The following is a 20,751-nucleotide window of genomic DNA, read 5'->3' as shown; positions in this document are numbered from 1 at the left end:
TTCCATCTTTTTCTTCATAATTCTCTAACAAGCATCTCTGACCAGATGTTGCAATTATCAAAGAACCATCTTAATCTAAAAGCTTAAGCTGTTAGGTGAGGTCTCAGGATATGATTTATATTATTCTCTAACACACCCCCTCAAGTGAAAGCCCTTTGGGCTTGAAACTTGCACGGGCCCACAATACCATGTGCTTAATTTTTATCAAATAAATGGGGATGATGAGATTCGAACTCGTGACCGCTTGGTCATCAAGGCTCTGATACCATGTCAAAGAACCATCTCAACCTAAAAGCTTAAACTATTAGATGAGGTCCCAAAATATGATTTATATTATTCTCAAACAGCAATTGAGTATGCGTAAAGATCCACCGGCAACTGCTCACATATAAGCTCACTAAGATAATTTTAAAAAAATCATAATTAATTGCCTTTTATTATATAATCATTTTGATTATATAATATCCGGCTAGAAAAAAATAATTTAAAAAGGGAATTAAGCTTTGCAACCAAGAATGTGCATGCCACTTTTATTTCTATATTTAATATTGATTTCATTTAAGTTCCTAATATCTAACACAAAAGAATATATTTTACGTAAGGGATAATTAAGATATAGGATAATTAAGAGGCTCCCTTCTCTTCTAATTTGCTATATTTGGACAGAAAAAAAAGAGTAAATTCAATGGCCAATCCTCTCCTCTCATTTCTTGCCCAAATTGGATCGGTGGATGTACAACATCCAACGTCATCTTTTCAAAGCAGCATTTAGTGTGGATTGCATGTTAAGATAAAATTAAAGAGTGATTAACGATAAACAAGTTCTTAATTTGCAACATAAACATGCGCGGCACCAAATAAAAAACGTGTTTGTTAAGCTAAATATCTACCTTCCTTTTATTGTTGATTAAATACGAGTTAAGTTTATTTTCATATATGTGTGTGTGTGTGTGTCCGTCCTTATTTGTTCCACATTCAGTTCATAATAGTAATTACTAATTAGCTTTTGAAACTTGATTGATCGCTATTGATTATTATCAAGATTAAAACCTAACTAATAATTAATTAATTAATTAATAAGAATATATCACTAAATTTAATGTGAGAAACGTGCATTAGATAAATAGTCAGGCAATTACATTATTATTTCAGAACTTTTCTAGCAACTTTCACAAATATATATATATATATATATATGCTAATTTGCATCAATTTTCTATACGAATTATTATGTCACACCCAGAACCAAAACAATCATGAAAATACTTATTTTTTAATTTTTAATTGCTAAATATTTTATAATTTCATATAATATTGTGAATGTATTTTTGTTTTAAATGGAAAAATGTCATTTGCTTTAGTGATCCTAAGCATATCAAAGCTTACCATTTTAATTTTAATATTACCTAACTAAGTTTGCTGATTTTTTGTTACAGATTGAAGGTGATATTATGCAGAATCCCTACTCTTGTGATGATTTTTCTTCAATTTCATATTACTGGGTGTCTTTCCAAATTATAAGAGCTTTGATTATGGGTGATTGATTAGACTCTTATACTACAAATGTTTTGAGTATAGTTGTCTTTCCAAAACGGTTTATTAAGATGAACCGGATAACTTAGTGACTTGAAAATATGACAACAATGAGTTTGAGATAGTGAACACAATTAGGTTTTTAATAACCCAAGGAGAACGGATGCCACTTCGTTACATAGGTCCAGTCCCTATATAGGCCTGCATAAGCCCACTTTGGCAAGTTAATTAACATGAGCATTTTGTTCAACTTTCAAACACAATTTTACGGAGGTGCCTCCATTTTTTTTCCAGCAAAGTTTTGGTGTACATGCACTTCTATTAAAATTCTATGAGAGTAGAATATTAACAATTTAATGAACAAATTATGCTAAGAATTTATTAATGATAGATACAAATAAAATGGACCAAAAAACCTTTTTTTAAAAAAATTAAACAATTCCTCCAAAATAGACCAAACAAGAATACTTCTTGAGCTCAGGTTTGGTATCCCAAGCCCGAAGTATAACGGGGGGCCTAAGGAGAGTGGGCTCGGGCTACTGCCTGAGCCTAACTTCCTAGAGGGAATAGGCTCGGGCAAGAAGCCCAAGCCCATGCAGGGTGTATGTCATTCAGGACATACGCCTTGTTGGGCGTATGCCCAACGTGGGCGTGACATGCCCAGCACCCTTGGTGGTGGGCATGTACCCTAGCCCCCCCCATGGACTTCGGCTTCTATGCCCGAGCCCAACATGCTCGAGCTCAGGAGCGCTCCTTAAGCACAACATGTTTGAGTCCAGACAATGCGTCTAAACTCATTTCTCACCTTTAATACGCCCGAGCCCAGCGTGTTTGGGTCCAGACAGTGCACCCGGGCCCACTTTCACTCTTTGTGGGCTCGGGTTGTCAGCCCGATCCTAGTGTGTTTGGGTCCAAGCAGCACACCCGGATCCACTTTCACCCCTCGTAGGCTCGGGCTGTCACACCCGAGCCCATTATGTTTGGGTTCAAGTAGTGCGCTCGAATCCACTTTCACCCCTCATGGGCTCGGGCTATCACGCCTTAGTCAAACGTGTTTGGGTCCAGGTTGCGCACTCGGACCCACTTTCACCTCTTATAGGCTCGGGTACCTTCACCGAGCCCAACATTCCCTAATGAATTTTTTCTAGACCCCATGTGAGTCCCTCAATATTTTATATTGATCCAATACATATTATTTTGAGTAGAGTACAATTCAAAATATCATAAGGGTAAAATTACACTCTAGACCTTTTTGTTCACAAAAAGACAAGACTTATGGGCTATAAATACACCATGAGACCTTATGAACAAATGTTCACAATCTCTTCATTCTCAACATTTTTAGCATATATATTTTTAAAGTCTATCTCTCTAAAATATTATTGCACTTTCTCTCTTTACAAAGTTACTGACGTTACCATCAGAGAGTCTTCACCTCCATCAAAAGAGACCTTTTACAAGTATTAGCCACAAGACACCTTGGATTACCAAGCACCAAGTATAAGTTACCAATTACCTTGGCCAGGGAGAATGGATGAGATTGCAGGAACCAAATGATTAACCGATTATCTAATCCGAGAGCCCTATTCCTAGACTACTTGGATTTTGTAGGACATCATCAGTTAACTAGCTATTATTTCCTCATACACTTGTGTCGGTAGCATACCATCCAACACAAATTGCAGAATTTATGTACTAGCAACTTATTAATAAGAAAACATATTTTCATTTTAACTATTAAACTGAGTTTGGTAGTAAAAAGTAAAAATCTCATATTAAATCATTTAATCCTGATATAGATAACATATCTTTCACTTGATTGATATATTTAGGGGGTGTTTGAGAGTACGGTAAGAATTGTTTTTCAAAGTGTTTTTCGTTTGGAAATGTATCAAAATAATATTTTTTCATTTTTGACATCAACATCAAAACGATCCAAAAATACTAAAAAAGATTAATTTGAAGCCAAAAAAATTCAAATTTTAATGAAAAACAAGTTAAACCAAAGCCCCAAACAGGCACTTAATTTTAGTGTATGAAAATAGACCAAAGATATCCCTTACCATAAAACCAAAATAAAATAAAAGAATGAGTTTAGAATTCCAAATATCTATTCAATCCTCCATAGTTATTAGACCTGACTCGAAATCTAACTTGATAAAGAATCTAAGTTATTAGATTACTGGATCAACTCATATCAATATTTTTTTTATATCAAAATATGTCATTTTTATCTTTTTATTAAAAAAAAATCTTTGGTTTTGGTGTAGACAGGGTTTGGCTAGGTCAATTGAATCACAAGGTGAACGTACTCAGTTACCTATGTTTGGCATTGTCAATGTTAAAACCTAGTTGAAGTTAAGTCTCGAATCATAAATTTATCGAGTCAATCTATTGGCCGAGTTTAATAATTATATATTCCTTTACGCCTACTTGTTCATTACAAGTTTTGTAACTTCTTGTTTACTGAACATGTGAGGCAACAAGGTATAGTCAGCGGACCTGATAACAACATGCTTTTTTAAAATAATTTTGCTAGCTATATCTAGGTAACTTCCTTTGTATCCAAGTCTTTTATGAAGTTTACTAACTCACCACCATGTTAACACAGTCAAAATACTAGCTTAGAAAACTCAATAAAGTAAAGAACCCAATTTAACATGTGATGGATCAATATTTATTATTTTTTATCTTTTTGTTTGTTTGAAACTGTTCTCTAAAGGGTTGACCATGAGAAGATTAAGACCCATCATCCTTGGACTCAGCCAAGCACCGAGTCCAGACGCCTATGAGTTTTAAGAGTTATCAGACAAATTATTTATTGGCTCAGCCAAGTGCCGGGCCTAGTCACCTGTGAGTCTGATGAGCTGCGAGACCTATCATTCCTAAGCTCAACTAATTACTAAGCCCAAACACTTATGGGTCTGATGAGTTGCTAGACCCATCATTATTCACTGAGCCCCAACATTGCCTGATGGATCAAATATATTTTATTAAGATGGAATCATAGATCAAGGATTTTTTTATCCTGATAGGATAGACCAACATTTCCCTTATAAGGAAGAGAAGCACATTGGGGCTATAAAATGAGGAAACAAAGATGATAGTGTTAGGTTTAAATTTTTCTCTTTGCTTTAACAATGACAATTATATCATAATAGAAAAAATCTTACTCAAAGGTATAATAGATTTTTCCTGAACTGATTCTAATTTAATCATTGAAGATACCCCAAATCGATAAAAGATGACCTTTTACAGGTAACAACGATGATCTACCTGCGCTTTCACCATAGAAGGGTAGGTTAGATTGCTAGAACTAGGAGATTAATGACTTTATCTTAGACCCAGGCTTGGCTTTTAACCCCACGAGATAAAATAGAACCTCATCATTGATGTTATCTGTAAGAAAATTATAAAAAAGCCATCGATCGCTCATTTAGGAGCTAGGCCATTATCATTTCTAATTACTATTGGATTTGGAGCCATGAAGTTTTGAAAGATTGTCATTAGGTACCAATAAGATGTCAGTTCAAACCGTGTGACTTCAAGAGTTATTGCAAACCGGTAGCTTCATTTCCATTATCATCCTTAATTACTATCGAAACTGGAATTTTGAGGTTTTAGAAAGCCTTCAATGGCTACCAATAGAGTGTTGGTTTAATCCATGTAACTTCAGAAGTTATTGGTAACCAATGACTCCTACCAAGCTTGTAGACCTCACAGGTAGATGATCCATAAGTAAAGAGGTTATATTCTCTTTTCTCCAGTCATATTTTCATAATAATTAAAGGACCTATGTTTATTAAAGAAGATTCCTTTTGACTAAAAATCCTTCATCGGAGAAACACAATTCCTTCTCCTCTTTAGGACCCTAAAATGGGATAAAAAAATGTATTATGGTCAATGATTAAAAATATAAGCTTCTTGTATATGAATTATATTGTTCAAAATAACAAATACTTACTACTTTCTAGGTCTCAAATATTCCAAAGATAGGATGTATTTACTTTTCTTAGTGTGATATCATATTTATTTTAGAAGTAACAAACATCTCTCTAGTGTTACGACACAATTTACCTTAAAAGGGATTGACATGTTCTCTCTAGTGCGATCACACCTTTATCTAAGGATATGATGAATTTACTCTTCCTAGTGCTACAGAACAATTTACCTTGGAAGAGATTGACATGTTCTCCATAGAGCAATCACACCCTCCTTTAAAGACATGATGGACTCTGCCCAGTTGAAAAGTTTTTTGTTCTTATGGGAACAATGCCCATGAGGCTTTATGTAGACCAAAATTAAAACCATTTGACACCACTCCCTACCAAGAGGCTTCTTAACGTTCCACAATAAATACACCTAAACTAAATGACATCTCTCATTATTCCTAAAAGATAGAGCCCTAATGAATCCAACTAAGGTTAGATCATCTATCACTTGTTACTAGAAATGCTTCATTAAGTATTGTCATTGGACCTAGAAATGTTTTATTAAGTATGGGCATTTGACCCAGAAATGCTTTATTAAATGTGGGCAATGGATTTAGAAATGTCTCATTAAGTATAAGTGTTAGACCTAGAAACGCTTCATTAAGTATGGGCGTTGGACCTATAAATGCTTTATTAAGTATGGATAATAGATCCAAAAAAGCTTTGTTAAGTGTTGGAATTAGACCTAAATAAGAACTTTATACAGAGACTAAAACTTGTGCAAATCAACAAAAGAACAAAAAGTTGTATTAGAAAAATATGATAAATACAAAACGATAATAAACATATATACGTATGGGGTCTAAAGATCTAGCCTAGTTTTCTTAGTCATATACTCCCTCTGCTGAGCCGAAGTAGCCCTCACTGGGAAGCCGTCTGAGAAGTCTGAGACTAAGACTAGATGGAAGGCTGCACTAAAATCCACCTGCATCCCCTTGGAGAGGTTGAAGAACTTTATAGGTTGGATATGACAAAGAATATCTTATCTCCTACCGTCCAGTCAAAGATGTCGAGCCTTTGAAAAACTCCTGAAATTTTTTAGGAGAATCTCTCAAAACTTCAACTTCTCCTAGGAGAATCCCTTAAAAACTCAAGCTTTGCCTGAAGATGCTGATTCTCTTTCTTGGTACAAATAACTCAGCTTGCGTGGTAGCAATCTCAGTTTGCATATTAACTTGGGAGTCCCTAGCTTGAAGGAGCTCCTTTTTCAGGGAATCACCTTGTTGTAGGAGGCGTTAAATGCTTTCTTCTGAGATCTCGGTTTAAGGGAAAGACCATACATTTGGTCCTTCAGTCTGAAATAAGCTACCTTGATGCTTTGTAGTTTAGCCTCCATAACATTTTTTTTTTCTCCTGAAGGCAGTAATAGGTTGCTTGATTTTCCTTATTTATGGTTATGACCCTCCTCACATAGCTCTTTTTTGTTGCCCAATGCCTCTAGGAATGGGCACACTTCATAAAAACCTACCAAGAGAGAATGTTAAAAAGAAGAAATCACTTAACCAAAATTGAAAAACAAGAGGTTTTATCCCTACATTGAAAACTATTTGGCTAGTTAATACCAAATAGCGATGAAAGTTTTCATCAAACATTATAGAGATGTTTAATGGGATTGTAAAGGCCCCCTCCAGAGTTGTCACAACCTCGAGGCCAACATCCCTAAAGCATATTCTCCCTTCAACCATAGCCTCCATCAATTTCCCTTTCTCTTCTGTTAGAGTTGAAAAATTGAATGGATTATGGCCAGGGCTAGATCAACAAAGATGTCCTGGAACTCTATAGTGCCAAACTTTGTGGATGTCATAGATGCCCTTTCCCTAGATGATAAGGCAGGTAGTTGAGGCAAAGGAAAGATCGTAGTAGATGCTTCTATCGACGAGGCTTGGGTATAGTTGGTCAACAAAGTATAAACTCTTCTCCTCTTAAAGCGAGTGGCAACACTCACGATCACTATAAATAGGGTTAGGACTTTTTCTTCTCGGGATAAGAGAAGATCATAACCCCCATCTTCCACATGGGTTGTGCCCTCCAATGGTGTCTTTTTAGAGATAGGGCCCATAAGGGTAGGGAATTCCTTAATAAAAAGAAAGAGTTTTCCCTTATTTCTTCACCTCTATCCATGATACATATCATCCTCCTTTAACTATCGACCTTATCGAGACAAAAGAATGTTAGATTTTGAAATAAGCAAAAAAAAAGAAGACAACATGAATGGATGACTTTATACTTTGCAAAACAACCTAGTAATATCCTCTGACCATTTTGTCAACTTCATAGTTAGTTTTGGTTGAATCCAATATTGCGTATTTTTCTCTTTGTTTGAGCTCAAATGAGGCTTGATGTTTATCTCGCGGGGAGGATTTTTTCAATAAAAGGAGAAGCCCTAAATTTGCTATAGTCCTTACTGGCGATCGACAATTTCAATATATCTTATGACTAGCCAATTTCCCCTCAGGTTCTTGGTGGAGTTAGGTTTCTCGGTCATGGTGTTCTTCATGACATTGTTGCTCTTATTAGCAAAGGTGAAGAACTAATACATGTCGTTGCTGTCATCGATGCTGGCGACCAATTAGTAGCAACTCTTGAAGACATTTACAGTAGTCTTGAGCCCAACCATTCTATAAAAGTTTTCAAAAGCGGACATGATTGTCCACCCATTGGGATGCAGCTGACCCAGACCTAACTGGTAGTAGTTAAACATATCCCTCACAAATCCTGGAAAAGGGAAGAAATACCTCATCTTGTACATATAGAGAGGGGTAATGATTTAAAAAAAAAACCCTAGGAGGTTCCTAGGGTCAATTTACTGATATGTTTATCAGGAAGAGACATCTGAGCAACATACTCACCAGGTTATTAGCAAGCCATGACTTTCATGTCCGCAATGCATATGTTGTTGGGGACGTCATCCTTAGGGGTTCAAGTGAAGCTCCTTCTCTCCTGAGGGTCTATAGCTAGGACATGGGAGGGAGTCTTAGGGGACCCTTATCTTTTGAGCACCTATAGTAGGAGAAGCAGATAGGCCCTTATGAGAGGATCTTCTTTCCTCTCTACCAGAGGACAACGCTAGTATAACATCCCCTCAAACATTGAGGCCTAATATAAGGGACCTATGTCCCCTGTCATTTTTTTCATGTTCTGAATGAAACCTGAACTCCTTGTCAAGAGTTAGAACACTTCTCTTTCTTGAACTAGGCCTAATGTTTTTAGGCTCCAATAATTCTGGTAGAAAAAAAAAGATCATTTAAAAGGTTTTTGAGGATGTTTCGTACATGTTTTTATCGGGTAAAAAAAGTCATGGCTTGAAATATCTTCTATGAGAGTTGTTTTCTCTCTCTTTTTTACAGATCAGACGAAGTAAAAGTAAAGGAAAGGAAAATGTAAGAACAACCAGGGTTATAAGGAAAAAACCCTTACATCGTCACAGTTGGATGAAAAATTCTCATATCTTCACATGTCTTAAAAAGTCTACTTGAGTGCTATATTCATTTCTAGCTGTCATTTTGTTCCCCAAAATGAACCTTCTACCCAGGGAAAGAAGCCACCTGGACTTGAGGATCCCAACGGTACCAGGAAGGACACAGAAAAATCTTATGAGAAAGACAAAAAAAGATCTCACCTGTTATGGGTAGAGGCTTTTCAAATTCTTCACGTATAATACACAAAGAATTGAGGGGCTATTAATGGATCGACATTTATTGCTTTTTGTTTGTTTGTTTGAAACTGCTCTTCAAAGAGTTGACCATGAGAAAGTTAAGACTCATCATCCTTGAGCTCAGCCAAATGTTGAGCTTAGATGCCTGTAGGTTTGACAAGTTGTTAGATCCATCATTCATGGGCTCAGCCAGGTGCTGAGCCCAGATGCCTGTGGGTCTAATGAGTTGCCAAACCCATCATCCCTGGGCGTAGCCAAGTGCTGAGCCTAGACGCCCTCTGATGGATCAAAGATACTTAAATATAACTAATTCCTAACGTTCCGAACATGATAATTGTTATGGTTTTTTTTGCTAAACCCTAATGAATAATCATAAACTGGTTACAATATCCATTTTACATTTTAAAACATGAAAAAGATGCAATTTTTAATATCGAGTTTATATCTTACAGTGTAAGTCTACAACATGATATTATGCAAAATAGTTGGAAAAACATGTGAGGGGCCCACAAATAATTTAAAATGCTTTTTGGAAAATTAATTTTTTTATATTATTATTAAATTTATTGGATTGGGCTGAACCCAGCCCGGTAGGGATGGGATGACAGGCGGCTCAATAAACCTAGCCTCCATTTTTCTCTCTCTCTTTTTTTTTTAGCTCGGGTGGGCCCTTAAATCAAAAATATTTTATTTTGATGGGAGTATAGATCATATATATTTTATCTTGATAAGACGTGCCAACCTTCCTCCTACAAGAAAAAGAAGCTATTGGGAGTTATAAAAGAAGGAAACAAAAATGATTGTATCATGACAATTCTATTTTAATAAAAAAAACTTGTATTAAAAAGATAGTTGATTTTTTGTAAATTGATTCTAATTTAATTATTAAAGTCTCTTAAAAAAAGAAATTTTACAAATATTTTACAATAACGAGGATAATTTACCTATGCTTATTTCATAAAAAGATGGGTAAAATAAAATTAATGATTTTATCCCGAGGCGTTCAAGCTCACGGGATAAAACAGACCCCATCGACATGTTATTAATTTGTTATTTTTGGTTTTGGTACAAGTTGGTAATGAACTAAAAGGACAGTTTAACAAGCTGTTTACAATTATTTCCAAACAATTCTAATTAATCAACCTTGTGGACCCCATATGGAACCGTCATAGTTCGTAGGGTTCTCTCAAACCCTATCAATAATGATCTTTAGCATTATTCTGAAAGTCAATGAAAAACTCAAGTCCATGGCCGCAATGATCTAATAAGTAAGATTTTAGTTTCCAAACAAAGGGCTTAACTAGGCTTGTGTCCTTCTTCTGAAACCTCCTCTTTTGATGTTTTTTCCCTGACAGATTTCTCACATTACTGAAATCTTGATAAACAATACATGGGAAACTTTTGCTCGATCTCCATATCATGCGATAAATTACTCTCTGGTTGCTTGGATTTCACTTTCAGAAAAGCTGTCTACATATCCAAGCTTAAAGAAAATGTCGATGGTTTGAAGATTGCAGTGGAAGAACTAACAGATCTACATAATGATGTGACGAGAAGAGTGAAAGTTGACGAGGAGCAACAATTGAAGCAGCTAGACCAAGTACAAAGGTGGATTTCAAGGGCAAAAGCTGCTATAGATAAAGCTAATGAATTGCTAAGAGAAGATTCTCAAGAAATTGAAAGACTGTGTCTTAGAGGTTACTGTTCCAAGAACTACAAGTCAAGCTACAGGTTTGCCAAAGAAGTGGATAAGAGGCTACGGGATGTGGCTGATTTAAAGGCCAACGGAGATTTCAAAGTGGTGGCTGAGAAGGTTCCTGCAGCTTCAGGAGTTCCAAGGCCCAGTGAACCAACAGTGGGGTTGGAGTCAACATTCAATCAGGTGTGGACCTGCCTGAGAGAAGAAAAACAGGTGGGAATTGTTGGGTTATATGGAATGGGGGGTGTCGGAAAAACTACCCTCTTGACTCAAATCAACAACGAGTCTCTCAAGACACCCGATGATTTTGATATTGTGATATGGGTAGTGGTGTCAAAAGATTTGAAACTTAACACTGTTCAAGAAAGCATAGGGAGAAATATAGGCTGTTCTGATGATTTGTGGAAGAATAAAAGCCTTGACGAAAAAGCTGTGGACATATTTAATGCCTTACGCCATAAAAGGTTTGTGATGTTGTTGGATGATATCTGGGAGAGGGTTGATTTAAAAAAACTTGGAGTTCCTCTTCCTGATATGAACAACGGTTCCAAGGTAGTTTTCACAACTCGTTCCGAAGAAATTTGCGGCCTGATGGATGCTCACAAAACTATGAAGGTAGATTGCTTGGCATGGGACGATGCTTGGGATTTGTTTCAGAAAAAAGTAGGAGATCAAACTCTTTGTGTTCATACTGATATTCCTAAACTCGCAAGAAATGTTGCCAAAGAATGTGGAGGTTTGCCCCTGGCGCTCATCACTATTGGTCGGGCTATGGCTTGCAAGAAAACACCTCAAGAATGGCGTCATGCTATCGAGGTCTTAAGGAAATCAGCTTCAGAATTTTCAGGCATGGGAGATGAGGTATTCCCTCTGTTGAAGTTTAGTTATGATAATCTATCCAAACAAAAAATAAGAACTTGTTTTCTGTACTGTAGTCTCTTTCCAGAGGACTTTCTGATAAATAAAAATGATCTGATAGATTATTGGATTGGTGAGGGAATTTTTGATGGAAGTGATGGCAGGGAAGTGGTAGAGAATTGGGGGTATCACGTTATCGGTTGTCTTCTCCATGCATGTTTATTGGAAGATAAGGATGATTGTGTGAGAATGCATGATGTGATTCGCGATATGGCTTTGTGGATAGCATCTGATATTGAAAGGGATCAACAAAATTTTTTCGTGCAAACTGGAGCTCAATCAAGTAAGGCTCTGGAGGTTGGAAAATGGGAAGGTGTCAGAAAGGTTTCGTTGATGGCAAATCATATAGTACATCTTTCAGGAACACCAAACTGCTCCAATCTTCGAACTTTGTTTCTTGGTAGTATTCATTTGAATAAAATCTCCAGAGGTTTCTTCCAATTTATGCCTAATCTAACAGTTCTAGACTTGTCAAATAACAATTCATTACTCGGATTGCCTAGGGATGTTTGGAAGTTGGTTTCGTTACAATATCTGAATCTTTCACGGACAGGCATAAAGGAGTTGCCAACAGAGTTGAATGAATTGGTAAAGTTGAGATATTTGAACCTGGAGTATACGCATTCGCTCTATCTACTACCACACGGAGTGATATCTGGCTTCCCGATGATGCGTATATTAAGAATGTTCCGTTGTGGTTCTTCTGAACAGGCAGCTGAAGACTGTATTCTTTCAAGAGATGAATCCTTGGTAGAAGAACTGCAGTGCTTGGAAGAACTGAATATGCTGACTGTCACCATAAGAAGTGCTGCTGCTCTTGAGCGATTGTCAAGCTTCCAAGGGATGCAGAGTTCTACTCGAGTTCTATACCTCGAGCTTTTCCATGATTCAAAGCTAGTTAATTTTTCATCATTAGCAAATATGAAAAATCTGGATACTCTGCACATTTGTCATTGTGGGAGTTTGGAAGAGTTGCAGATTGACTGGGAAGGGGAACTACAAAAGATGCAAGCTATCAACAACCTTGCCCAAGTGGCCACAACCGAGAGACCCTTCCGCAGCCTCTCCAGTGTATATGTAGAAAATTGCTTGAAATTGAGTAACTTGACATGGCTTATACTTGCTCAAAACCTTACATTTCTTAGGGTATCAAACTGCCCTAAACTGGTAGAGGTAGCAAGTGATGAGAAACTACCTGAGGTTCCTGAGTTGGTGGAAAATCTAAACCCGTTTGCAAAACTCAAAGCTGTGGAATTATTATCCTTGCCAAATCTCAAAAGCTTCTATTGGAATGCCCTGCCACTACCATCAGTGAAGGATGTCCGAGTTGTTGACTGCCCGTTTCTGGATAAGCGGCCTCTCAATACTAGCAGCGCCAATCACCAAAATGACTGCATAGGGAGGCAAAACTGGTAGAAAGAGCTGCTGAAATGGCAGAATGAAGCTACAAAAACAATGCTTTTCTTCATCACTACTTCATATTGCACAGAATCGCAAATTTGTTTTAGTTCCAAATATTTCTTTTCTGCCTTCCTTCTTTATCTCCCCATTTTTTTCTTTTGTTCCTAGTTTGTAATCCAGTCTTATCCACTTGTATATCATTGAATTCTGAATATTGTTTGTTTGAGTGTTTGATAGTATCTTCTTTGCGCGCAAAGCCTGGTGTTGACAACATCCTCGCTCACTGAATACATGTTCAACACTACTGAGGAAAACAAATTTAGCGAAACCGGAAACCACGTATGTTTTTTCAAACAGCAGGTCCTTGAATAACAATGGAGACAGATGCCCTGCATTATGGATGTGCAAATATAGAAAATAGTTTTAGTCAGACATTTCATTTGTTTAGGAATTCCCTGCAGACTAGTTCTGCGAACAAGTTCTATCAATTCCAAAACATATATGCTTACAGTAAAGGTTCTCAAACTTTCAAGTGATAAAAATCTCAAAATGAAAGTAAATCGAAGTTTCAAAATGTTATTTCATAATAAATCCACAAGGATCACGCTACTATTCAACAAAATGGTGGTCGATTACAGGATTACATATTTTACAATCACAGCCAAATAATCCAACTGCTAGAAGTAACAATCATACAACAACAGATCCTGAAAACAGGATTTTGATCTAATTGTAAATAATGATCTCTTACAGAAATGCATTGAAGATTGCATAAATTTAATGCGTACTCCTTTTCTTTTTGAGTCCAATACAAGTTCAATACATCCAGGACAAGTCTTGCCGGAATGACGCAGATCTTGCAGCTCCTTGAAGAAATTTGAGGGCAATCTTCAACGGCTAAGAATTCCAATTTGTATCTCCTACTAAGAGGGCTCAATCCATCACCAGTAACTCCCTAATATTTTCTTAATCATAAGACGCACAAACGAGGAAACTGGCTCACAAGCTGTAGAGGGCATCGCTAATTTCTTGACATCTGACAAGCTCTCGGGTTTCAAGATTTTGAGCTGAAGAATGAACTTCCATCCCAACGCCATTGAAGGAACACATGGTCTCAAGCGAGCACCTGAATTGAATTGGGGATTCCATTTTGTGTAAATGAAGATAAGGGACCAGACAAATTCTAGCACTGAACAGTTCTGAGCCAGGACTTGTTAAAATCTGCAATTACAATGAATAACAATTTGCAGAGAATTCTTAAAAAGAGAATGTTGAAGCAGAAAGATACATCGTATTATAAAATAAGAATACCTATTTAAAGACTTACAATCAAACTCAAAAACACTGAAATAATATGCTGTAAAATCTCAACAGACATGAGAGATTATTGGATTATTTCTAATAACAGAAAAATAGTAAAACTTGAGTAAAACTTGCAACAAACTCTGTTAAGAAACAATACTCCAAAGACTAAGTCTAACAGTTATCTTCAGAGGCATATTCTCATATATTCTAACAGGACTCTCATCTGTTTAATCTCAGTGAACTGTTCATCAAATATGGCAGAAAGAAATCTGAAGGAACTCGGAGAGAAATTGCGCGAAGATTACTTGATATTTTCTCTAAGCCTACAGTATCGCAATCTCTGACTCCAACACACATGTCCAGATGAATCTTCTCCAGGTTCTTGCGCTTCCCCAACACACAAGCAAGCCATTTCCCAGGGCTGATGATGTAATTCACCAGGCTAAGCTCCAATATGAACTCACATGGCATCCATTGCTTTTCCCATCAATCAACAGCTAGCCTATCATAAAACTTCACACATCTGTTCTTACCATCCACCTCAAACTGCAACCATTCAAGTCTTCACCAGCTAGATCCTAGCATAATCAAATCACCCTCCACAAGTGCTCTACAATTCATGACTGAGAGGTCCTCAAGTGTTTCAAGCTTTCCAATGTATTCCAGCCATTCAACACTGGTAACATTAATAAGGTGGAGAATGGTAAGATTTTTGCAGCCCACAACAAGATATAATATGCCACAAAACCAGTGATTCTCAGAGTGAAATTCAGCTTCAAGGATGAAATCATGGAACAAGAGGCCAAGCGCCGAAGACCTGCATCTGTTATGAACGAGCAATAGCTCAACGACGGACCAGTCAGGAAAGGACAATTGTTAGCAAGAATGACAAGCCCTTTGTCATCTAACTGCTTTCCCAGCTTGGACATCCAACCAACGTATGTTATTTCTACTTTTGCCAGGTTAGGAAATCCATTGCAGTGTGATGTCAGAGCTTGATTTGCAGGTTCTAATCCACAACCAACCCTAAAGAGATTGTCTTCGTTCATTATCCAGTTCGTAGATGCATTTACATGAAAATGAAGCAGAGTTTTTACCTCCGTTTTTCTTGACCCTGCTCATTAGGTTATACCTACTTGTGATATCTTTCATTTGTTAAGTTATTTTATATATTCACAAAAATATATAAAACTATAAATAAATCACAAGCTTCCTTGAATCCAAATGGAAAAATAAATAAATAAAGTGACAATAGTTTTTTCCTGAAAAAAGATCAGTTTAAATAAAGATAAAAATCTATAAAACTAATTGAATGACTAATGTTCGACATTTAGCCTTTTCATTAATGAGTTATAGTTCATTAACTAGTGTTGGTGTTCTTTTTCCTCTAAAGAGTTCTCGAATTCAAACCTCTTATCTATAATAATAATAATAATAATAATAAATAACATTTAGCCTTTTCCAAAAAAAATTCACCTTTTTGTCTAAACAAAAAAAAAAACAAGAACATGTGGTGTACTCATCCTCAGCAGCATATCTCAATGAAAAAAAAATTAGAATAAAAAATATTTAATTTTTTTTAAAAATATAGCATGATTATTTTTAGCGGGTTAACTTTGCATTTCATCTTTATAATTTTTTAAAATGATTCTTCCATCATTATCATTATCATTATCATTATCATTTTAAAAAATTCATTCAATGTGTCCTTCTCCATAATGTTTTTAAAATAATTTTCCTTCATGAGTAACAATTATTATTTTTCCATCATTTTCGGCCATACTTCATTACATTATAAAATAAAAGTAAAAATAAACAGTGTAATCATCCAAGGTATCAATCACATTCTTAACTAATGATGCAATAAGGGATAATAAAATTAGTAGAAGGACCACATTAGAAACAATTCAAGGAATTATTAACAAAATATCAAAGGGTATGGCTAAATTATTGTAGACACACTAGTATTTTGTTTTTTTTTTTTTTCAATTCTCCCTTCACCCTTTAACAATCTACCTTTTATTTATTTATTTTTCAATTTTTACTTTAAATTTTTTTAGAAATTATGCTTCTAATTAATAAAATATTAAAAGGTATGACTAAATTATCATAGCATCAACCACAAAACATTATTTATTAGAATAATATTTTATTTTTTTTCTTTCAATTTCACCTTTCAACAACTCAATCTTTTTTTTATATATTTTTTTCATTCAATATCAAATTGTTTTGGGAATTATATTTCGTAGTTTTTTTCTATTTTCTTTCTATTGGAATATATATATATCAGTCTCAAAGATTTAATATTTTTTTATTTCAACCTTTAATATTATATCAGTTTGAAGTGAGACTTTATAATTTTTTTTATTTGTTTCTACAAATTTACCTCACTTTGATGACCTAGATTGCGAGTTTAATAAGTTAACTTGAGTTGACTTAGATAATTGTTTTAGGCTATTTTTTCTAAATGATTTTTTTTTGGATTTCATCCTTCAACATTAAGTTGGTTGGAAATTTGGTCTTCATATTTTTTTTCTTTCTATAGGGTTATCCTAATTTTATGACCCGGATTACGAGTTTGACATGTTGACTTTTTTTGTCCTTTTTTAGTTTAATATCTTTTAATTGGGCTTCTTAATTGTTTTATTTGATTTCTGTGGAGTTATCTCGGTCTTATGTATTTTATTTTTTTTTATCGATTTTAACCTTCAACATTGAATCTATTAAAAATAGAGCTTCGTAGTCTTTTTTATTTTATTTTTATAAAGTTATCATAGTCTCATAATGCAAGTTATAAGTTTAACAAGTTAACCCAAGTTGATTTGAGTTCTTTTTTTATCCTTTTTATAATTAATTATTTTTTTAATTTTATCCTTTAACATTAAATTGGTTGAAAATTGAGTATCATATTTTTTTTTTACTTGCATACTATAGGGTTATCCAAATCTCATTATCCATGTTGTTAATTTGACAAATTAACCCGAGTTGACTTGGTTAATTTTTTTTTGTTCTCTTTTTTATTTTTATTTTTTTTAATTCCTTCCTTTAATATTGGATGATTAAGAATGACTTTCATAAATTATTTTAATTTGTTTTTTATAGGGTTATCACAATCTCATGACCCGAGTCACAGATTTGACAGGTTAACCTGGATTGATTCAATATGTTGTTATCTCAATATTTCAAAAAAAAATATCATCTAATAAATCTTCATATTAATCTTAAAAAAGATATTATTCAATATCGTTTATAATTTAAGTTAATGATTAAAACAAATATTAGAAAACAAGTTTGTAATGCTTAAATATAATTTTTTATGTTAAAAAAATTGACCAATGATCTAATATTTCACTAATCCATTTGGTTAATATATAATTTGTTTTTAAATTTTTTGTGAGTAGCATTAAAATTAGTGCACTTTTTTTTTATTCCGAATTGTTGGGAAGAGTCTTTTCCAATTATATCTGTTTACTAACTTTTATATGGTCACTTGACCATTGAAACAAAAGACAAAGGATTTCAAGTTTTCGTTCCTGTTAGTGCAAAATAATAATAATAATAATAATAAAAATCGTTAGGTACAATCTCGGATTTTTTTGTCTTTGTAGATTGCTAGGACTGAAAGCCAAGAATTCAAGCATCATACACAATTATATATTCTGATTTTCATACATATATCAAGAAACATGATGTCAAAATGTTTCAGCTTTACAGCATCCCGGGATTGGTTCTACCGCTACTCATTCGCCAAGGCCGGTCTTCGTGCCCACTCCGCTAATCTTGGAGATGGCACCATTATGCATTGTTGGGTACCAAGAATCATCAAATCATCGAAACCCAGTCTTCTGCTTCTCCATGGCTTTGGAGCCAATGCAATGTGGCAATATGGTCAGCATCTCCATATCTTCACATCACGTTTCAATGTCTATGTTCCGGACCTTCTTTTCTTCGGTGAGTCCTACACATCCAGGCCTGAAAGAACCGAGTCTTTCCAGGCTCAATGCGTTATGAGGCTAATGGAGGCACATGGGGTGCATAGAATGAATCTTGTTGGGATCAGTTATGGAGGATTTGTGGGGTATAGCATGGCTGCACAGTTTCAAGAGAAAATAGAAAAAGTTGTGTTGTGTTGTGCTGGGGTTTGCTTGGAAGAAAAGGATATGGACAATGGTTTGTTTGCTGTTCCAAATTTGGATGAAGCAGCCAGCATTTTGTTGCCACAGACAGCAGAGAAATTGAGGGAGTTGATGCGGTTTTCGTTTGTCAAACCTGCCATAGGCATACCGTCTTTCTTTCTCACAGATTTTATTGATGCAAGTCCTTCTAACCTTCTGTGAATTATTAAATTTAATGGATTTTTTTCGGAGGTTAGGCCCAATACGCAAAAAAATTACCCTTCGATACATTGATGATAATCTTTCGGTTTACAGTCTGTGATGTTTCTTCTCTGACAGGTCATGTGTACAGATTATGTTAAGGAGAAGAGGGAATTGATCCAAGCCATACTTCATGGTCGAAACCTTTCTGTTCTACCAAAGATCACACAGGTTCCTTACCATTCTTGACCTATCTAGTTCAAATCCTTGATTTTGTGCCAATTTATAGCCTCTGACACTTGACAACATAGGAGGCAATGGCGCTAAAGGATTTGTTAATGAATCTTTAAAACAGTTTCTTTTTCTTTTCTTTTTTTCCTTCAAAGCAGCCAACATTAATAATATGGGGAGAGAAAGATCAAATCTTCCCTGTGGAATTGGGGCACAGATTGAAAAGGTTAAAACAAAACTCTTTGATGATTTTGGCATTTTAATTTCTGAAAATTTGAGTCTTTTTTTCCTGTAATAAACTATTTCCTAACAGTTTAAATTCTTGTACTGCTCTTTTACAGGCATGTGGGAGAAAGTTCTCAGTTAGTGATCGTTAAGAATGCAGGACATGCAGTTAATTTAGAGAAGGCCAAGGAATTTGCTAAGCACTTAAAATCATTCCTCATTGATTCAGCCGCATCTCCATCTCCATCTCCAGGATCCTTGACAGATTTCATCCACGACAAGAATGAAGGATGAGCATTTGCTTAAAACAGGAACCTATTATACTTTGCAAAAATGGTCAAGGCTTGGCCAAGGATTAAGGAGGCTCTGAATTCAAGTCCTATTTTTGGACAGCTTATGTTTTTCTAGTTCTTGTGGGCTATCAGTTGTGGAATCTCTATTCGAAAAAACATGGTGGATCTTGGTTGATCAAGGCCTGGTGTGATTCACATGGCTACTTTTGAGCATTTCCCTTTCCTTGTAAAAATAAAATAAAAGGAAGCTGTCACGTACTGTTTCAATAGGCTGAGGATGATATTGGAGTAGAAATTACTGATATTTGTTTCTTAAATGTAATCATCAAGAGTGAATGTACTTGGAGGAATATTGAAGACTTCTCCATCAAGGAAAATTCTATCACCAATTCCTTCTTCTTCTTCTTTAGAAAACACCTTATTAGTTTACAATTATTAAACTATGTGTAATTTTGTGAAGGAAAAAAATAGTTGACAAAATTGAAAAATAGAAGTAAATTGAATATTATAATTGAGTTTCGAATTTTGCAAACAGATTTTAAAAACATAAAATAAGGAATAGTGGTAGAAATACGTAAAAGAAAAGATGAAAATTAGGGTGATTAATGAAAATACTTGACAAAAAAAGTTTTAAAAAACAAAAAATAACAATGATACCAAACCAGTCCATAGTTGACCTATACAAACATTTCGTCCATCCAATTCATGAGAAAGCCTGCCACATCTATGTTTAAGTAGCTGGGCCAGTTAAACATCTAGGTGGTGGTTCAGTGGTAAAAGCTTGGAACCAAGAGGTTTGTTCTCTCTGTAGTCTCAGGTTCGAGCCCTGTGGTTGTTCATATGATGGTCATTGGAGGCTTACAGGTCGTTAACTTTAGGGCCCGTGGGATTAGTCGAGGTACGCGCAAGCTGGCCCGGACAACCACGTTAAACTAAAAAAAAGAGTAGTTGGGCCAGTTCTATAAAAGAAAAGCAAAATACAAGCAAGTTTAGCCAAAGCTCTATTCTTTGTTTGACTGGCCAGACTAGCTATTCTAAACAAAATCTGAACTCTACCTATTCACACTACAGATTTTGGCTCCACAGCTAATATTAAATCTAAAGCTCGATTCTTTGTTGATCTGTAACCGCTAATATTAAATCTGGTTTGGCTGTCAAAGTGAACTCAAGACCCGACCGATTC

General features: G+C 35.4%; 2 protein-coding genes and 1 pseudogene across 2 annotated transcripts; 2 read left to right on the top strand and 1 right to left on the bottom strand.

Moving 5' to 3' along the window:
* Window positions 1-10,377: 10,377 nt before the first annotated feature.
* Window positions 10,378-13,454, top strand: LOC7461677 (probable disease resistance protein At5g63020). Its single transcript, XM_002298664.4, has one exon. It carries the CDS (start codon window positions 10,571-10,573, stop codon window positions 13,211-13,213), a length of 2,643 nt encoding a protein of 880 aa, XP_002298700.1. The 5' UTR covers window positions 10,378-10,570; the 3' UTR covers window positions 13,214-13,454.
* A 300-nt stretch (window positions 13,455-13,754) lies between these two features.
* Window positions 13,755-15,730, bottom strand: LOC18095222 (F-box/LRR-repeat protein 14-like; annotated as a pseudogene).
* Window positions 15,731-17,976: 2,246 nt separating this feature from the next.
* On the top strand, window positions 17,977-20,008 carry LOC7461678 (uncharacterized). The gene is made up of 4 exons (XM_024595881.2): window positions 17,977-18,816; window positions 18,958-19,050; window positions 19,209-19,276; window positions 19,392-20,008. The coding sequence occupies exons 1-4, from the start codon at window positions 18,190-18,192 to the stop codon at window positions 19,567-19,569; spliced, it is 966 nt and encodes a 321-aa protein (XP_024451649.1). The 5' UTR covers window positions 17,977-18,189; the 3' UTR covers window positions 19,570-20,008.
* Window positions 20,009-20,751: the final 743 nt, after the last annotated feature.

This window comes from Populus trichocarpa, chromosome 1 (assembly GCF_000002775.5).
Source record: "Populus trichocarpa isolate Nisqually-1 chromosome 1, P.trichocarpa_v4.1, whole genome shotgun sequence".
Lineage (NCBI taxonomy): Eukaryota > Viridiplantae > Streptophyta > Magnoliopsida > Malpighiales > Salicaceae > Populus > Populus trichocarpa.
Note: the sequence above shows the minus strand (reverse complement) of the source record. Positions and strands in the feature narration are given on the sequence as shown.